At 40.1% G+C, this 15,911-nt stretch overlaps 1 protein-coding gene across 1 annotated transcript in view; it reads right to left on the minus strand.

Annotated features, from left to right (window-relative positions):
• Positions 1–15,911, minus strand: part of CSMD1 (CUB and Sushi multiple domains 1) — a 2,063,616-nt gene that overhangs the window by 37,235 nt on the left and 2,010,470 nt on the right. The window contains exon 55 of the mRNA XM_024251429.3: positions 3,571–3,759. Within this exon, the coding sequence (XP_024107197.3) occupies positions 3,571–3,759 (189 nt within the window). The remainder of the gene's footprint in view (positions 1–3,570; positions 3,760–15,911) is intronic.

A 15,911-nucleotide genomic window follows, 5' to 3' on the forward strand; every position in this document is an offset into this window, starting at 1 on the left:
ATGCTTTGCTTGGAAACATGATTCTATCAAATCTGCTTAATCTTCAAGCTCACATGTCTAAGAAAACCATTCTAACAATTACTCTTTGAATAAGGGGCAGTCTAATATGTATAAGTAAAATAATAATACTCAATTATTGATTCATTTATTCCTCAAATTGTTCTATAAAATAATCTCAGTATTTCCATTCATTTCCTTAAAATTATACCAAATCAGGCCCAAACTCTATTTATAAATATCCTTCAAAAAGGCAAATTCTGTAATCCAGATTAATATAGGATAGTGAAGATTTATTTTTCCTTTACTGTACTGTATCAAATGAGGGCTAGCAATGGACAAATTTTTATCTATATGCAAAAATAACTAACTGAATTGAGACTACCAAGGAGTTACTCAAAGGCGACCGCTTTAGTATCCTAGAGTAATTCCATTTGGTAACGAGACACCCAGAAGGGTTATCAACCAGAGAGGTAGATTTGAACGCCTGGAAGCCGTGGTCATCCCCTGAGTCACATCAGCCGTCACTTTCTGTCTTACATGGACATTGATTCATTGGAGAACTAGATTTTATCCACATAGAGTCCTTAAAAGAAGCCAGTGAGACCTGAAACAGTGAAATGCTGGATAAATGACCATTTCCAGGTGAAATAAAATTTACATTTTATTTAAATTTTAACCTTCAGTGAAATAATATCACAGCAAAATCAGACATGGAGCTCAGCTGCTCTAGAGCATGGAAAAGCAAATGCACCCTGAGATCTTTGGATTCCCAAAGTCACGGCAATTCCAACTGTTAATGACACCAAGCAGAGTGAACTGGCCACCTAGGAAAAGGAGAGCCAGCTAAACCCCAGCTCCTGGAGATTTATTTGAAGCACATCAGCATCAGTACAAAACCAAATGGAAGTCTCACACAAGCCAGGAGAGATGTAAAAGAAATGTTCTGGGAAAGACAAAAACAAAACTAAACCAATTTCTATGAAAAATTCCCATGTGTGAAGGCAAGGAAGATGAGAACACAGACATAATTTGAAGACCGTAACACATTTATAGATGCATTTTTTGTTACCTAAGGCTGAGAATTTTTTTGAAAGTAATCACTGTTGTTCTCCACAGGAATTAATTGTATTGTTGAAGTTAGAATTTGAGACGAGTTTCTGTGTAGATTAGAGGAATGTGAGGGAAACTCACTTGGAGAAAAAAAAATCTGCAACACTAACCCATTCTCAAAATACACTTCACAATGCTATAACTGAAAAGGCAAGAGGCATTATCACTTTTATTGTGTGTGTGGTAGATCCGATTCATAATGTAAGTGCCATTTCCTTCCTCATTTCTATTTTTGTTTTTTTAGAGATGGGGATTTATTTGTTGGCCAGCCTGGAGTACAGTGGTGCAATCGTAACTCCTGGCCTCAAGTGATCCTCCCACCTCAGCCTCCCAATGTGCTGGGACTATAGGCATGTGCCACCATGCCCCACTAGTTTTTAATTATTTTATTTTCTGTAGAGATGGAGTCTGGTTAGGTTGTCCAAGTTGATCTAGAACTCTTGGCCTCCCAAAATGCTGCGATTACAGGTGTGAGTCACCGCACCTGGCCTCCACTTTCTTTATGGATGCAAAATGCATAGGACAAAGATCAGATTTTGATTTTAAGGACTGCTTTGCTTCTGCCTAATTTCAAAAAAACTAAAGAGAGTAATACGTTTTCCTAAATCTTCAGACTATGATCTTAAGACATGATTCTCTTTTAGCTAACAGCCAATCTGATTTTTTTTTTTCAAGTGAAAGAAAATAACACTTTGGCTCTTTGGGTAAAATGATATATTCCTGCTAATCTTCATGGTCTAAAATACACTGACAATAAGGCTGTAAGAGGGGCCATAAGGTTCATCTATAATTTTCTCTGCCCAGAAGAGCACATCCATTTTTCAGAGCCATATCCCTTCCCCTGATTTAAAGATTCAATTCACAAGCCAATTACTATCAGGATATGAGTGAGGTTTTTTTTAAAAAAAAAAAAAGAAAGAAAGAAAAAAGATTTAATAACAACTTTACTCATGTATTTATTTTTTATTTTTATTTAAGTTCTGGGATGCACGTGCAGGATGTGCAGGTTTGTTACGCAGGGAAATGTGCGCCATGGCGGTTTGCTGCACCTATCAACCCATCACCTAGGTACTAAGCCCCACATGCATTAGCTATTTATCCTGATGCTCTCCCTCCCCCTGCCCTACTGACAGGCCTCAGTGAGTGTTGTTCCTCTCCCTGTGTCTATGTGTTCAGCTCCTACTTATAAGTGACAATTTGTAGTGTTTGGTTTTCTCTTCCTGCATTAAGTCTGCAGAGGATAATGGCTTCCAAGCTCCACCCATGTCTCTGCAAAGGATATAATCTCATTCTTTTTTATGGCTGCATCATATTCCATGGTGTGTATGTACCACATTTTCTTTATTCAGTGTTTTACTGATGGGCACTTGGGTTGATTCCATGTGTTGTTATTGTGAATAGTGCTGCAGTGAACATATGCATGAATGTATCATGGGATCTAACTAAAGAGCTTCTGTACTGCAAAAGAAACTACCATCAGAGTGAACACACAACCAACAGAATGGATGAAAATTGTTGCAATCTATCCATCTGACAAAGGTCTAATCTCCAGAATCTACAAGGAACTTAAATAAATTTACAAGAAAAAAACAACCCCATTAAAAAGTGGGCAAAGGACATGAACAGACACTTCTCAAAAGAAGACATTTATGTGGCCAATAAACATATGAATAAAGCTCAACATCACCGATCATAAGAGAAATGCAAATCAAAACTACAATGAGATACCATCTCATGCCTGTCAGAATGGCAATTATTAAAAAGTCAAGAAACAACAGATGCTGGCGAGGCTGTGGAGAAATAGGAATGCTTTTACACTGTTGGTGGAATGTAAATTAGTTGAACCATTTTGGAAGACAGTGTAGTGATTCCTCAAAGACCTAGAATAAGAAATACCATTTGACCCAGCAATCCCACTACTAGGTATATACCCAAAGGATATGAGGTTTTTATTGTAGTCACCATGGACTGTACCAGGAATGTTCACAAAACCCAATCAGGTCTCACAGCACTCCCTTCTTTGGCCGTAGATGCCAGGTCAACAGATGGAAACTCCACACCAGAGCCCTTCGCCCACCTGGGCAGAGCAAGAGTAAGACGCCTAGGGTGGAGGTCCTGGCCGCCCTGTCTGAGCTGTGTGGACCAGGCCTACCTGGTAGGCTGAGGCTGAAGGCAAGCCATGAGAAAAACAGATAAAGGCATCATTTTCCAAGTGGCATCCAATAATCTGGGTCATTTCTCCTGAGCATACCAGCATCCCCCGACCCCTCGAATTTGCTGAAGTTGTATTTGGTGATTTCTGGCCACTCTATCTACAGCTACCATAAAACTCCTACAATTGGTGATAGGAGGACAGAGGGAATTAAAATTCAGTGCCTTTTAGATATACTTACGGAATTTTCTGCTGATGGTGCCCTTGCAGGGGTCTGTGCACAGAAATCGGGAATAACCCTGACTTACCCAAACACTTGGGCAGGGATCGGTCCCATAAGCCATTTGCCATACAGGTCAAGGCTGAAGATCCCAGCAAGTAAAATCCCTTCTTGCAGTGGTACAGGACACTCATTCCATACTCAAAACTCTCAGGGAAGTTCTGTTGCCCGTGACGAATAGCATTTTCCACAAAGCCTGGATCAGAACAGTTCACCACTAGAAAATAAAACATTTCACACACCATTTAGAAATAGCTAGACATAACAACAAAAGAGATCAGAAATAAAGGCGAACTCCTCATCATTTTAGAAAGTTCAGAAACTGACAACACGATGGCTGAGGCTCATGAAATTCCACTCTCAAGATGAATTCTACTGACCGCTTTGGGCCACTCTTTTTCAAGAGGTGTCAAGAACTGGTCGACCAAGATAGCAATTTTCACATGAGGCTAATTTCCTCTATTTCCTAATAACGTTTATTCAATGTAAATTCTGAAATTAGTTTCCTTGGTTAAGTTTTGTGTTCTCATAACGGTCAAATAGAACTAGCTGAGGATCGTTTAAATATTTGTACTCAAGTGTGGTGTTTTAGGACAGTCTGTGGCACAGCAATTAATTACCCCCCAACACACACACACACCTACATGCATTAGTGCTTTAATATGTGTGCCTAAAATAATTTTGCTCTATGTAGAACGCAACTAAAAATGACAATTATTCCATCAACACCTAATAGAAATGCAAATCAAGCCAGCCTCGGATTTAGGCCTCTTCTCCTTTTAGAAACAGGCCCATGGTGAGGCAGTCTTCTGCTGCGTGCGGGACACGCTCTGGTTCCTCTGAAAGGCACTAGCCTGAATGCCTGTTGGCGTCTGCAAGGAAATTAGTGATGTGCTTTTGCAGGTGCAGAGGAAAAGAAAGAACTCTGATTACCTCATGCTTTGACCCACCCCCCCAGTGAATGAGGCAGCTGTTCCAGAGGCCACAGTGTCTCCAGATATTCCTGGATCAGAAAAGCACTGTGCAAATGAATCTCGGGCGGCCTCTGCACATCATGAGTCCCAGAAGCTGAAGGCAAATGCTGCACCCAAACTGTGCACTTTATTTCTTCTCTATTCAAAAAAGGAAGGCAGAGGGCAGAATCAAGGCTTACAGTGTTCCCTTTTAGTGCAGTAGAATAATGTTCTATGCTTCTTCAAGCAACCCTGAGTTTACAGAAGAAAGTCTTGAGTTCTTTCGAATCAAAAAAGCCAAAACAAACAAAAAGCCATGTGTGAAGTTCGGGCAAATATTTTTAAGATCCTACAGGGCATGCATCTGCAATACAATTGTAACCAAATCTCTGAAATAGCAGGAATTACCTAATGTGAGAAATTCTAATTAACTTGAAAATGTGATTATTTGTATAACCTGGAAGACACCCACATCGTCCCATTCTTACATCAAGCATAAGAGATGGAATCAGCTCCCCCGTTCTGCACTTTCACAAGGAGACGGATAGTCCCGGGCTGGAACACTAAAGATATTTTTGTGTTTATGTTTGTGCTTATGTTGCTCTTAGGAGACTGTCCAAAAATAATTTCAAACTGTGTTTGTAATCAAAGCAGAGAAAGCCACTTAGGAGAAATGAGTGGAAGGCTTTGACCATCTCCCACTAGGATGCCCGAGAGAAACCAAATGGCCCCAGGATGCCAAAGGCCAGATTGAGCTGATGCCACCATTTCTCCTCCTCCTCCTCCTCCATTTCCTCCTCCACCTCCGTGTCCTTTCTTCCTCCTCCTCTTCCTTCTCCTCCTCCACCTCCTTGTCCTCTCCTCCTCCTTCTCTTTCTCCTCCTCCTCCTCCTCTTCTTCCATCCCTCTCTTCCTTCTCTTTCTCCCCCTCCTTCTCTTTCTCCTCCTCCTTATCATTTTCATCTTCTCTTTGGCCCAGCCTCTCTTAAAGGTTCACTGGCAGAGATTTATTTATTGGTGCAGTAACAACAGGATCCAATCACACCCTTCTCCTTGCAGGCAGAGAACCAAATGTTCTCTGAGTTCCACCATGGCTGGTGAAGGGGGATTTATAATATGTGAGTTCCATAACCTTGCTCTGAAACTATGGACCAAAATTCTCTTTAAGGGTCACTCTTGCCGTGGAAAGAGGTGCATAGGAGACAATAAACCCCTCATTCTTGGAAATCATTTTGCAATCTTACATTGCACTAGAATTGCTTCGATGGTGTGTATTAAAATGCTAAGCCCTAAGTTTTTACCCTTTCCTTTACCTAGTTCACTATCTTTAAAATATTTTGAGCAGTAAAAAATGTTCAACAGCAATAACTATTCCTTGAGCTCCATGTGGGGAAACTGAGTAGATCCTTAAAATGGAAGAAGCATGGATACAAATATTCTAAATCTGCTCATGCACTTTTTCAGTCCTGCATACAGTTGCAGTCAGAAGTATTTCTTTATATTCCTTCCTATTTAATTCTGAGGCTCCATTAGGAGATTCAGCTGCATCTATATGCTGGAGGAAAAACGGGGCAGGAATAATTTGATTTATTTGTCCATGATAGAACTTCCATACCATTGTTGCAAATGGGTGTGTTTTACCATACAAAGAAGAATTTATCTGCCGGAAGAGTTTGTTAGTGACCAACCAATCCACAAGCACCTTTCCCATCTGTATTTGTTTTCTCATTTTCTATGTGAACAATTCCTATCCAGGGATCTGGTGGAAAGAGGCTTATGTGACTGACAGGTGAGCTATTGGTTTGCAAACTAGAAGGAGAAATGGCCAGTGAAGTTCATGGTGTGGAGATACGTCAGGCCCACCTGCAGCCACTCCAGACCTGGTTCATGACATGCTGTTAAGTATAGGGTAATGCACCAGAAAGAAATAAAGAGGCTCATTCTAGACGGCTGCACTTCATCTTAACATCTTACCGCCTAATACACTAAGACTTGATTTCCAAGTGTGAAAACCTGACATGGAACCTGATTTTGTCAGCTGGGAGGAATGAGAACATGATGTCTTATATACATTCAGCCCAGCATGGAGAAGTTCAAATGAACACACAGGCTGTGTTCTGTGGCGACAGCTGGGTATGTGGAAGGGTAAAAGAAGAAATTAATACCGGGATCAGTAACAGGTCCAAAGTCACAATGACCACTGAACTAGAAATACATAAGGATCAGGACTCCTGAACACATGTCTGGTATAGCATAATAATAAAAGGCATCAGCATTCCTTGGTGACAGGAATCCCAGTTGCACCCCACCCTTTTTTCCTGGAGAGGACCAGTTGGAAATCTTAGCCCTCGATAGGATTCTAGAAGTGACTCATTAAGCCATTTTCTCTACTCTATATACACTCCTTACTCAGAGATGTCTTCTTAAAGATGCTCAAGTTGACATATAAATATGGATAAGAGGCCAGGTGCGGTGGCTCACACCTGTAATCCCAGCACTTTGGGAGGCCGAGGCAGGCAGATCATTTGAGGTCAGGAGTTCGAGACCAGCCTGGCCAACATGGTGAAACCCCATCTCTATTAAAAATACAAAAATTAGCCAGGCATGGTGGCAGGGGCCTGTAATTCCAGCTACTCAGGAGGCTGAGGCAGGAGAATTGCTTGAACCCAGGACACAGACACTGCAGTGAGCCGAGATCATGCCACTACACTCCAGCCTGGGTGACAGAGCGAGACTCTGTCTCAAAAAACAAACAAACAAACAAAAAACAAATATGGATAAACATAAGGTCCTATTGTTTATTCTCTTTCAAACTTTCTTGAGGACTATGGAGGTCCTTCCTATCCAGTAATGTCCCCATTCTCAGTTAAGTGAATGTACTGATTGCCTGATGAAGGAAGCATGAAAACACTGTGTTTTGAGATTTGATGGTGAATTATTTGAGCAGTTTTGCCAGCTGTATGACAGATCACTGTTCCCGTGGCATGCTTCACACTGTAGTAGGTCTCAGCAAAGCACCCGCACTCTGACCACGGCTTCACCTCCAGGAGCTGCCCTGTCCTGCCATGTGCTCATTAACCAGCTGTTTCCCTTTTGATTCCCTTCTTGGGGACAGGAAGCAAGGTCTGCTCCACATCCTCACTTCTTTCCAGAACCCAAAGCAATGGCTGTGTTTTCCTGAAAATCTCCCTAATGACAGAGAAACGTGATAATTCCCATCCCAGGTTCCTTCTCCAGCTGTTGATCAATAGAAATGAAGCCACCTGTCTGCACACTGGTCTCTTCTACACAGTTTGGCTCTAAGGTGAAGGGCAGTAACAGGGCATCGCACAAGAGTCTGGTGTCCTCTCCATGGCACATACGCTGGGCTCTTCAGGCAGACAACTCCTAATGTAACTTTGCAGGATTTGTATCTATTTGATTCCAGCCTGTTATGTGATGAGGAAACACCGTGAACACTTCAACTGCTTTTTAATTAGATAACGTAATTCCGAGTTCCATCTGTTGTTCTCAGAAAAATTTTTCATAATCAGTTCTTACATTAAACACAATCTATTTCTGATATATATATATATATATATATATATATATTTTTTTTTTTTTTTTGGAGACAGAGTCTTGCTCTGTCCCCAGGCTGGAGTGCAGCGGCACAATCTTGGCTCACTGCAAGCTGCGCCTCCTAGGTTCATGCCATTCTCCTGCCTCAGTCTCCCAAGTAGCTGGGACTACAGGCGCCCGCCACCACGCCCGGCTAATTTTTTGTATTTTTAGTAGAGACGGAGTTTCACCGTATTAGCCAGGATGGTCTCGATCTCCTGACCTTGTGATCCGCCTGCCTCGGCCTCCCAAAGTGCCCGGGATTACAGGTGTGAGCCACCTCGCCCGGCCTTTCTGTTGTATATTTTTAACTTCATTTATTTATTCATTAAAATGTATTAGTTAGTGATAATCACAGATAAGGCTTTACTTGAAGGCTCTGAGATGATTAGAGCAGAACAGCAGACTTTCACTTGTATATCCAAAATTTGGTAAAAAATTGTAAATCTAATCATAACCCAAAGTAAAGCACTTCCCAATCTTTGGCATCAGCACTGTTTCCTACAAGCACAATAGTTTTTAAAGAAAGTAGAAGCAACTATGATGGAGGTCATGCCTAACTTCTTATTTTTGTAGAAGCACTGCCTGGGGCCAAATTTGTTCTTATATGTGTTTATTTTGAAAGGCAAACCATGGAAATAAAGCTTAGTGTTTAAATTTCAATATAATTATTACACAAAAATGAAAAGTAAAATAGAAACTGTCAGATTAAACTTTAAAAGCTAAATGCTATGGGCAAAGCTTTTATGTGAAATTAAAAATTAATATTAAGCAAAATTGGCAGAAATACAGTTTTAGTATGAACTGGTAACTCCTGTTCCCTGAGCAAATAGAAAACTGTTAATTACTAAGAAAAAAAAAATACCAACTTAGTGCAAGTTCTATTTTTAAATGGCTGTGAGTGACATTCTGAGAATAAAAGGCAACTAACTTTCCATACGTTTGGAGGTGCACTGAGAGACCATCCGTTTATGTCACTGCCTCAAATCGGATTCACAGGAAAGGTCTGATCCACGTCTGTCAAATTCCGCTCACTGGGGCAACCCTGACCAGCAGTGACTGGGAGCCGAGCAAACGCACAGGAGGGAGGGGCAGGATGCTGGGAGGAGCATGGGATTTAAAGAAACCTGTGCGTTGAGGCTATTTATTTACTTTGTTTTTTCTTCCTCTGAGACCAAGTCTTGCTGTGTTGCCCAGGCTGGAGTGCAGCGGCATGATCTTGGCTCACTGCAACCTCCGCCTCCCTGGTTCAAGAGATTCTCCTGTCTCAGCCTCCTGAGTAGCTGTGATTAGAGGCATCCACCACCGTGCTCGGCTAATTTTTGTACTTTTAGTAGAGACAGGGTTTCACCATATTGGTCAGGCTGGTCTTGAACTCCTGACCTCGTGATCCACCCGCCGTGGGCTCCCAAAGTGCTGGGATTACAGGCATGAGCCACTGCGCCCAGCCTTATTCTTTTACTTCATGAGTGCTGGATGAATGGCCAGGGAAGATGAGCAAATATAAGTTGTCAGAGACACATAGTGGTAATTTTGGGTCTAGGAACTCAGGAATCCCAACAAGCCCAGCATCCCGTGCAAAGCACGTGGGTTCAGAGGTAATAAACTATTCAATCGTCTATACCACCATCGACTCCAGATTCTGTTTGTGTTTTTAACTCACACATATTTATGCACGTATTTAATCCAACACGTTTGACTACACATCACCCGGACAAGAGGTTTACATACCCAACTTAAAAAATACATTGAAAATTTTTTAAAGTATAACTTCTTTAAGTTTGAATTTTAAGTTAACAGTTAGCTCTGAACAGATACTGGAACAAATCAGACCTGAGCTTAAAATTTTGGCAGAGAAACCATTATTTTAAGATGATCATTGGCCTTAAAGTGACTCAAAATCAATATATGTCCAAATATAAACTTTGTGACACAATTTTTATGTCACAAAAATTGTGTACAGAATATAGAAACCTTAATTCTATAAGCAGACTGGAAATATACCATGTTCAAAAGCTTTATTTTGTTTTCAAAAAGAATCCTGTGGCCCCATCATGCCTGTATCATTAGCTTCTGCCTAGTTCAGGAACACGCAAAACACATGATATATCCACATATAAGTGAGGAAGGAGACTGTGGTGTGATACTGCTACACTATTTCACCACTTTCCATACAAAGGTTCTATACAAAGTCACTAAATTACACACTGCATAGGCAATACATAGGCAATACTCCTTATAGTTTCCTTCTGAAATTTTAGTTTTCTTAAAAAAAATCTTCAATGAAGTATAACTGATCAAGTTTAAAGGGCACTGTTCAAACAAAAATTGTCAACTGACTGACATACAAGGAAGAAAGTCACAGGAGAGGGTGACTCAGCTTCACTCAAGGAGCCAGTGGGAAATCAGGCAAGGCCTTAAGAAGTTGCTTTCTCTTAACAATAGCTGTCCAGAGCCAACAGGTGGAGGGGTCTGGTACTTTCAATTTATTCTACAAGGAAACAGGAAATGTGCTCCAGGAGGCCCCAGTGGCTTCTGAACCGCTCCTTCTACATTCTTTGCATATTATGATCGAAAAGAAAGAAGGGAAGGGAAGGGGAGGGGAGGGAAGGGAAGAGGGAGGGGAGGGAAGAAGGAGAGAAGGGAAGGGAAGGGAAGGGAAAGGAAGGGGAAGGGGAAGGGGAAGGGAAGGGAAGAGGAGGGGGAGGGGGAAAGAGGGAGGGAGGGAGAAAACTGTCTCCATGGAAGAAGGAAGGAAGGAAGGAAAGAGGGGAGGGAGGGATGGAAATAGGGAGGGAGGGAGAAAACTGTCTCCATGGAAGAAGGGAGGGAGAGAGGAAGGAAGGAAGGAAGGAAGGAAGGGAGGGAGGGAGGGAGGGAGGGAAGGATAAAACTGTCTCCATATTTTGCTACTTTTTTTAAAAAACTTAAACCCTGTTTAAGTTTCTTTTTGGTGTTCATTCCTTTTCCTTCTTCTTTCTTAGTTTATTTTAAAGTGCATTAAAAACTTGATCATGAACAGAAAAAACCTAAACAAGAAACTATGCTTTGTAATGTAAAAATAGCCAAGTAAATTCTTGGGCAGTCAGGAAAAGGCATAAAAATTAGTTCAATACATTTTTAAAAAGCACTCATAAAAATTTTTTTGTAATATGATTATATAATAATATGATTTTTACAACTTTTCAATAGAATAAATTACAGAAAGTTTAGAGGACAAAAATACAAAAAACTATGCAATAGTCAGTGTATTGCACACAACAAATATTTCTGGATTTGTTCACTAACTGAATGAACCAAAATTAAATTAAACAAGATTGCTGGCCACAGAGAAAACACAGTAACAACAATAAAAAAAATGACTATTTTCAAATATGTGAAAGTTACATATTTTTATCTTTTATCAATAACTGATAACTAGGTTACAGCTATAGTTTTGACTTTTAGGTGTGATAAAAGAGGTATGTTATAATCGATTGTAACTGACAATTGTAATTGATTGCCTGACTTTCCTGTGATAATATAAACTTTTAAGAGGAAATTCAGATTCCCTGAGGACTCACTGTCTGCCAGGCACTTGGCCAAGCACTGGTTTATCTAAAGCTCTCAAAAACCTATGAAGAGGGTACTGTGGCTATCACTTCCTTGATTCTTCATATATGAAAACTGCTGTTCTCCCAGAAAGTTGAGCATTAACTCTAAGACCTACAGCTAGGACTAGGTGGTGTGGGTACCAACACATATCAGATTAACCTCTAAGACTGTTTTCTCTACTCAGCAATACTCCCTCTAAGTCCTACACAGATATTAATATTTTCCCCAGTTCATTTATTTCTTTTTTTTTTTGAGACAGAGTCTCACTCTGGCTCACCCAGGCTGGAGTACAATGGCACGATCTCAGTTCACTGCAAGCTCCGCCTCCCGGGTTCACGCCATTCTCCTGCCTCAGCCTCCCGAGTAGCTGGGACTACAGGTGCCCACCACCACACCCAGCTAATTTTTTGTATTTTTAGTAGAGATGAGTTTTCACTGTGTTAGCCAGGATGGTCTCGATCTCCTGACCTCATGATCCACCTGCCTCAGCCTCCCAAAGTGCTGGGATTACAGGCGTGAGCCACCGCGCCCGGCTCTCCAGTTCATTTTTTACCAAAGAAAATATACCTAATGCAAAGGAAAAAGATTGCATGAAATATTCATTTGGTGCAAAAGTAATTGCGGTTTTTCCCACAGCAATAGCAAAAACCGCAATTACTTTTGCATCAGCCTAATAACACAAGGAAGTGGCATATGCAAATTCTCTACACAATGATATTTAAATCTTGAGTTCAGAGACTCTTGCAAGTACATTCCCTCTTAACTAATTTTAACTCAGCCCTAAGGCAAAGTTAGGACTAATTCTTAATGGTCTCTCCAACTATATTATTTCCAGGCTTTGGAAGTATTTTCCTATCATATTTTACTGATAAAATAATAAACAGCTTATATTAAGGGCATTCAGCATTTGCAGGTCAAGAAGAAAGGCATGTTAACTCTATAAGCCATTAAAATTTTAATTAAAGAGGCATTAATTTTATAAGGATAATTCTTGACATGAAAAATTCTTCATGATATATGATTACATAAAAAGGCAGGTTATAAAAGAGTCCATAGGAATTATATGTAAGCTTATGTGTGTATATATAATATATATAAATAAGAAATATATAAATATATAAGAAACAGAAATATATTTCTTTCTATATAATATATACATAAATATATATAAAAAATATAAAAAGAAGTATATTTCTATATATATAAGAAATACATAAAATGCAATAAAATCTACAATATCTTTTCTAAAAATCAAAGCTTATTCACTACTATTTTGAAAGATGATTGATACAGTGCTTCTTCTTTTCGGATATAACTCACAATTTTTGCTGTAAGGAACGTACACTGCATTATGAGAAATGAACACATGACTTTTAAGTTAACATAAAATCGGAGGATGAATGCCCCCATAAGAGGGGCCTTCTCTAAGCACAAGAGTGATGCGGGTTCATCACTGTTTCCCTCTGTGCCAGGGGACACACCCTGCCAGCGGCACATATAAGGGCAGCTTCGGGGAGACTGGAGCCTCAGGGTCCCTGGGCTCACACCAGCCTCCTGCTCTTGGCAAGCTCCTTCCCATCCACTTCCTAAAGCCCAAGAGGAGCTTTGTTAAGTCACATCACTGCAATTGGTTCATTTATGTTAAGTTCTGCCATACATGTGCAGGATGTGCAGGTTTGTTCCATAGGTAAATGTGTGCCACGGGGATTGGCTGCACCTGTCAACCCATCACCTAGGTATTAAGCCCCGCATGCGTTAGCTATTTTTCCCAAAACCTATTTTCCCCAGTTATTAAAATAACTATTTTAGCTATTTTAACATTAGCTTACATTTCCTTTAATTTTAAAATTTTACTATTTTAACATTTTGAGAATATGTTATTATATCCAATTTTTCATTAACACTTTAGTACAACTATACCCGTAATGATTCTTTAGTGAAGTTTTTGTGGTTGTTTCCTTTTTGATTCCTCTACTCTAACAGAACATTCACTAACCCCATATTTTCTTAATTTTCTTTATGCTCATGTACATAAGCATATCGGGACACATGTTTTACGTGTGTCTAAACACCCAATCCTACTAAAGTATGACAAGAAAAGAAAAAATAATATCTTAATGTTTGCATGCAATACACAGATTATTAGACGAAGCAGGGAAACATTATGTGAATCATCCTGAAACGACGTGAGACCTGGTAAATCTAACTGGTCCCTCACTGAACTGGCTCAACTCTTAGGCAGAGTGACACATATTTCAGAATAGCGGACAAAGATTCCAAGAAAGCTCCTCTAGAGAAATATGGGCCTCCAGGACAGTAGGGAAACGTGATTCTCAAAATAAACCTGAAGATGTTTGTTTTCATTCCTTCTTATGACATCTTCAACTGTATAAATTATTTCATCCAGAAAGATACTACTACTAATAAAAGGGATACCTTCTTTTATTTATTTTTTAATCTTATATGCAAAGAGAGTGTTACTGGGTTGAGTATAACGAATTTTCTTTAGTCTCCTAAATCTGAGTTTTTTAATTTATCACAAGAACTGCAGGCCTGGATAGAGCTTCATCCTGTGAAGGGTTGAACCTGAGAATAAGCAGGCTCCCCAGGGTGAGGTAGACGTTGTAGAAATCCGGGTCTAATTCCGCCTCACAGTAGCACAGATTTAGCTGGGGCTCTGTTTGGAAATTTGGGATGGGGTTTCTGTTTTGTGCCATTAACTAAGTGCTGCACCAGGGCCACACTCAATGAGTTCTCCAGATTACACACTTGAGAATCTTAGGAAGCAGGTGGGAAAAGAATGCAAAGACAACAGCACGCTTATGTGAGATACAACAGCCTACAACTCTTGTGAGAATATTTTAAAAAGCACACACAGGAAGAATCAGACCATATTGCAGTAAACAGCAAGAATCCCTGGCAATTTTGTTCAGCTACTTTTTTTTAACTTGAGGTTTTTTAGTTTTATGCCATTTCTTCCTGAAGCTTCACCATCTTTATGAGTCTGCCCTCTTTGAAATATTGTTTTTTCCTGTTTTAATAGCATGCATATAAATTCTGTGTACTAGATTGAATCTTAGTTCTGAAATGAAACACAACAAAACAATATGGAATAAAAAAAAAAACTAAAGCAGGCAGACAGCTAGGGATGATCCGGGGACTTCTCATCAACCTGACATGCCAACGATGGTCCATTAACCTCCTCCTCCATCCCCTGCTTCATCAGATATATTTGAAAAAGCAGTTTTTAAAATTAAGTTTGTTTCTATTTTTCTAGGAAAAGGCAAGAAGTTTAAAAAATAAAGGCTACATTAATCCTGAAGAGTTTAAAATGCATCAACGAATTTGTTTAAGCTGTGCAACAGACATGGTATCTAGTGGACCAGAGACAGTATCTGGAATACAGAGAATGATGAATAAATGTGAGGTGTGTTTAATTTCTTCTTCTCTTCCTTGGGATAAATTAGAAGAAAGTGGAACCTAGATACAAAAAAAGCTTTTGATACTTAAAAGCCCACTCTTTTGAGTTCAGTTAATCTCTCATTCTGCAAGAACACGTTTTGTGTCAAATGGACAGATGCCACGGCAGATCGGGTGAGTCTTCCTAGCTAGCAAACTCCTCTGGTCGTCTGAATAGTTATCTACTTAAAGACATGAATAACTGTATTGACAGTGTCTAGCACATCATTTGGGATATAGTAGGCGCTTAACAAATGCTGCATTACATGGTCTAGAAGGCTCCAGGGGGATGGATACAGAATGTTCTGATCCACCTGAGACCTCAAGACATAATTATGCTGTCCCCCTGTGTGGAGGTAACTGGGACAACATTTGTGGGCATTCATTCTCGATCATTCCTTCAGTCACGCAATTTTTTTTTCTGTCACACAAGGAGGAGAAAAGAGTTTGATTAAAGCTGTTGAATCTTTCCTTAAGTCCTTGCAGCTGCATAAGCAAGAGGCTGACACTAATATCTGTCTTCCCATTGCCGTTCCGGTCCTCACGGTTTCTTGTAGATGTGCAGATTTCATGTATTCCTCTGAGAACTGAATGAGTTAACGTGATTGTTTCAGCCATATTTACCACAGTGTGCAATAAATACTTCATGTATAGCAAAGCCTCCTGGTGCTAGAGACAGTGGGACAAGATTTCATTCAGCACCGATTGACACATTTCAGGGTATCCTCTAAACCCATCCCCCATTTTCCATAGCCCCTGACTTTAC

The sequence above is a fragment of the Pongo abelii genome, chromosome 7 (assembly GCF_028885655.2).
Source record: "Pongo abelii isolate AG06213 chromosome 7, NHGRI_mPonAbe1-v2.0_pri, whole genome shotgun sequence".
In the NCBI taxonomy this organism is placed as follows: Eukaryota; Metazoa; Chordata; class Mammalia; order Primates; family Hominidae; genus Pongo; species Pongo abelii.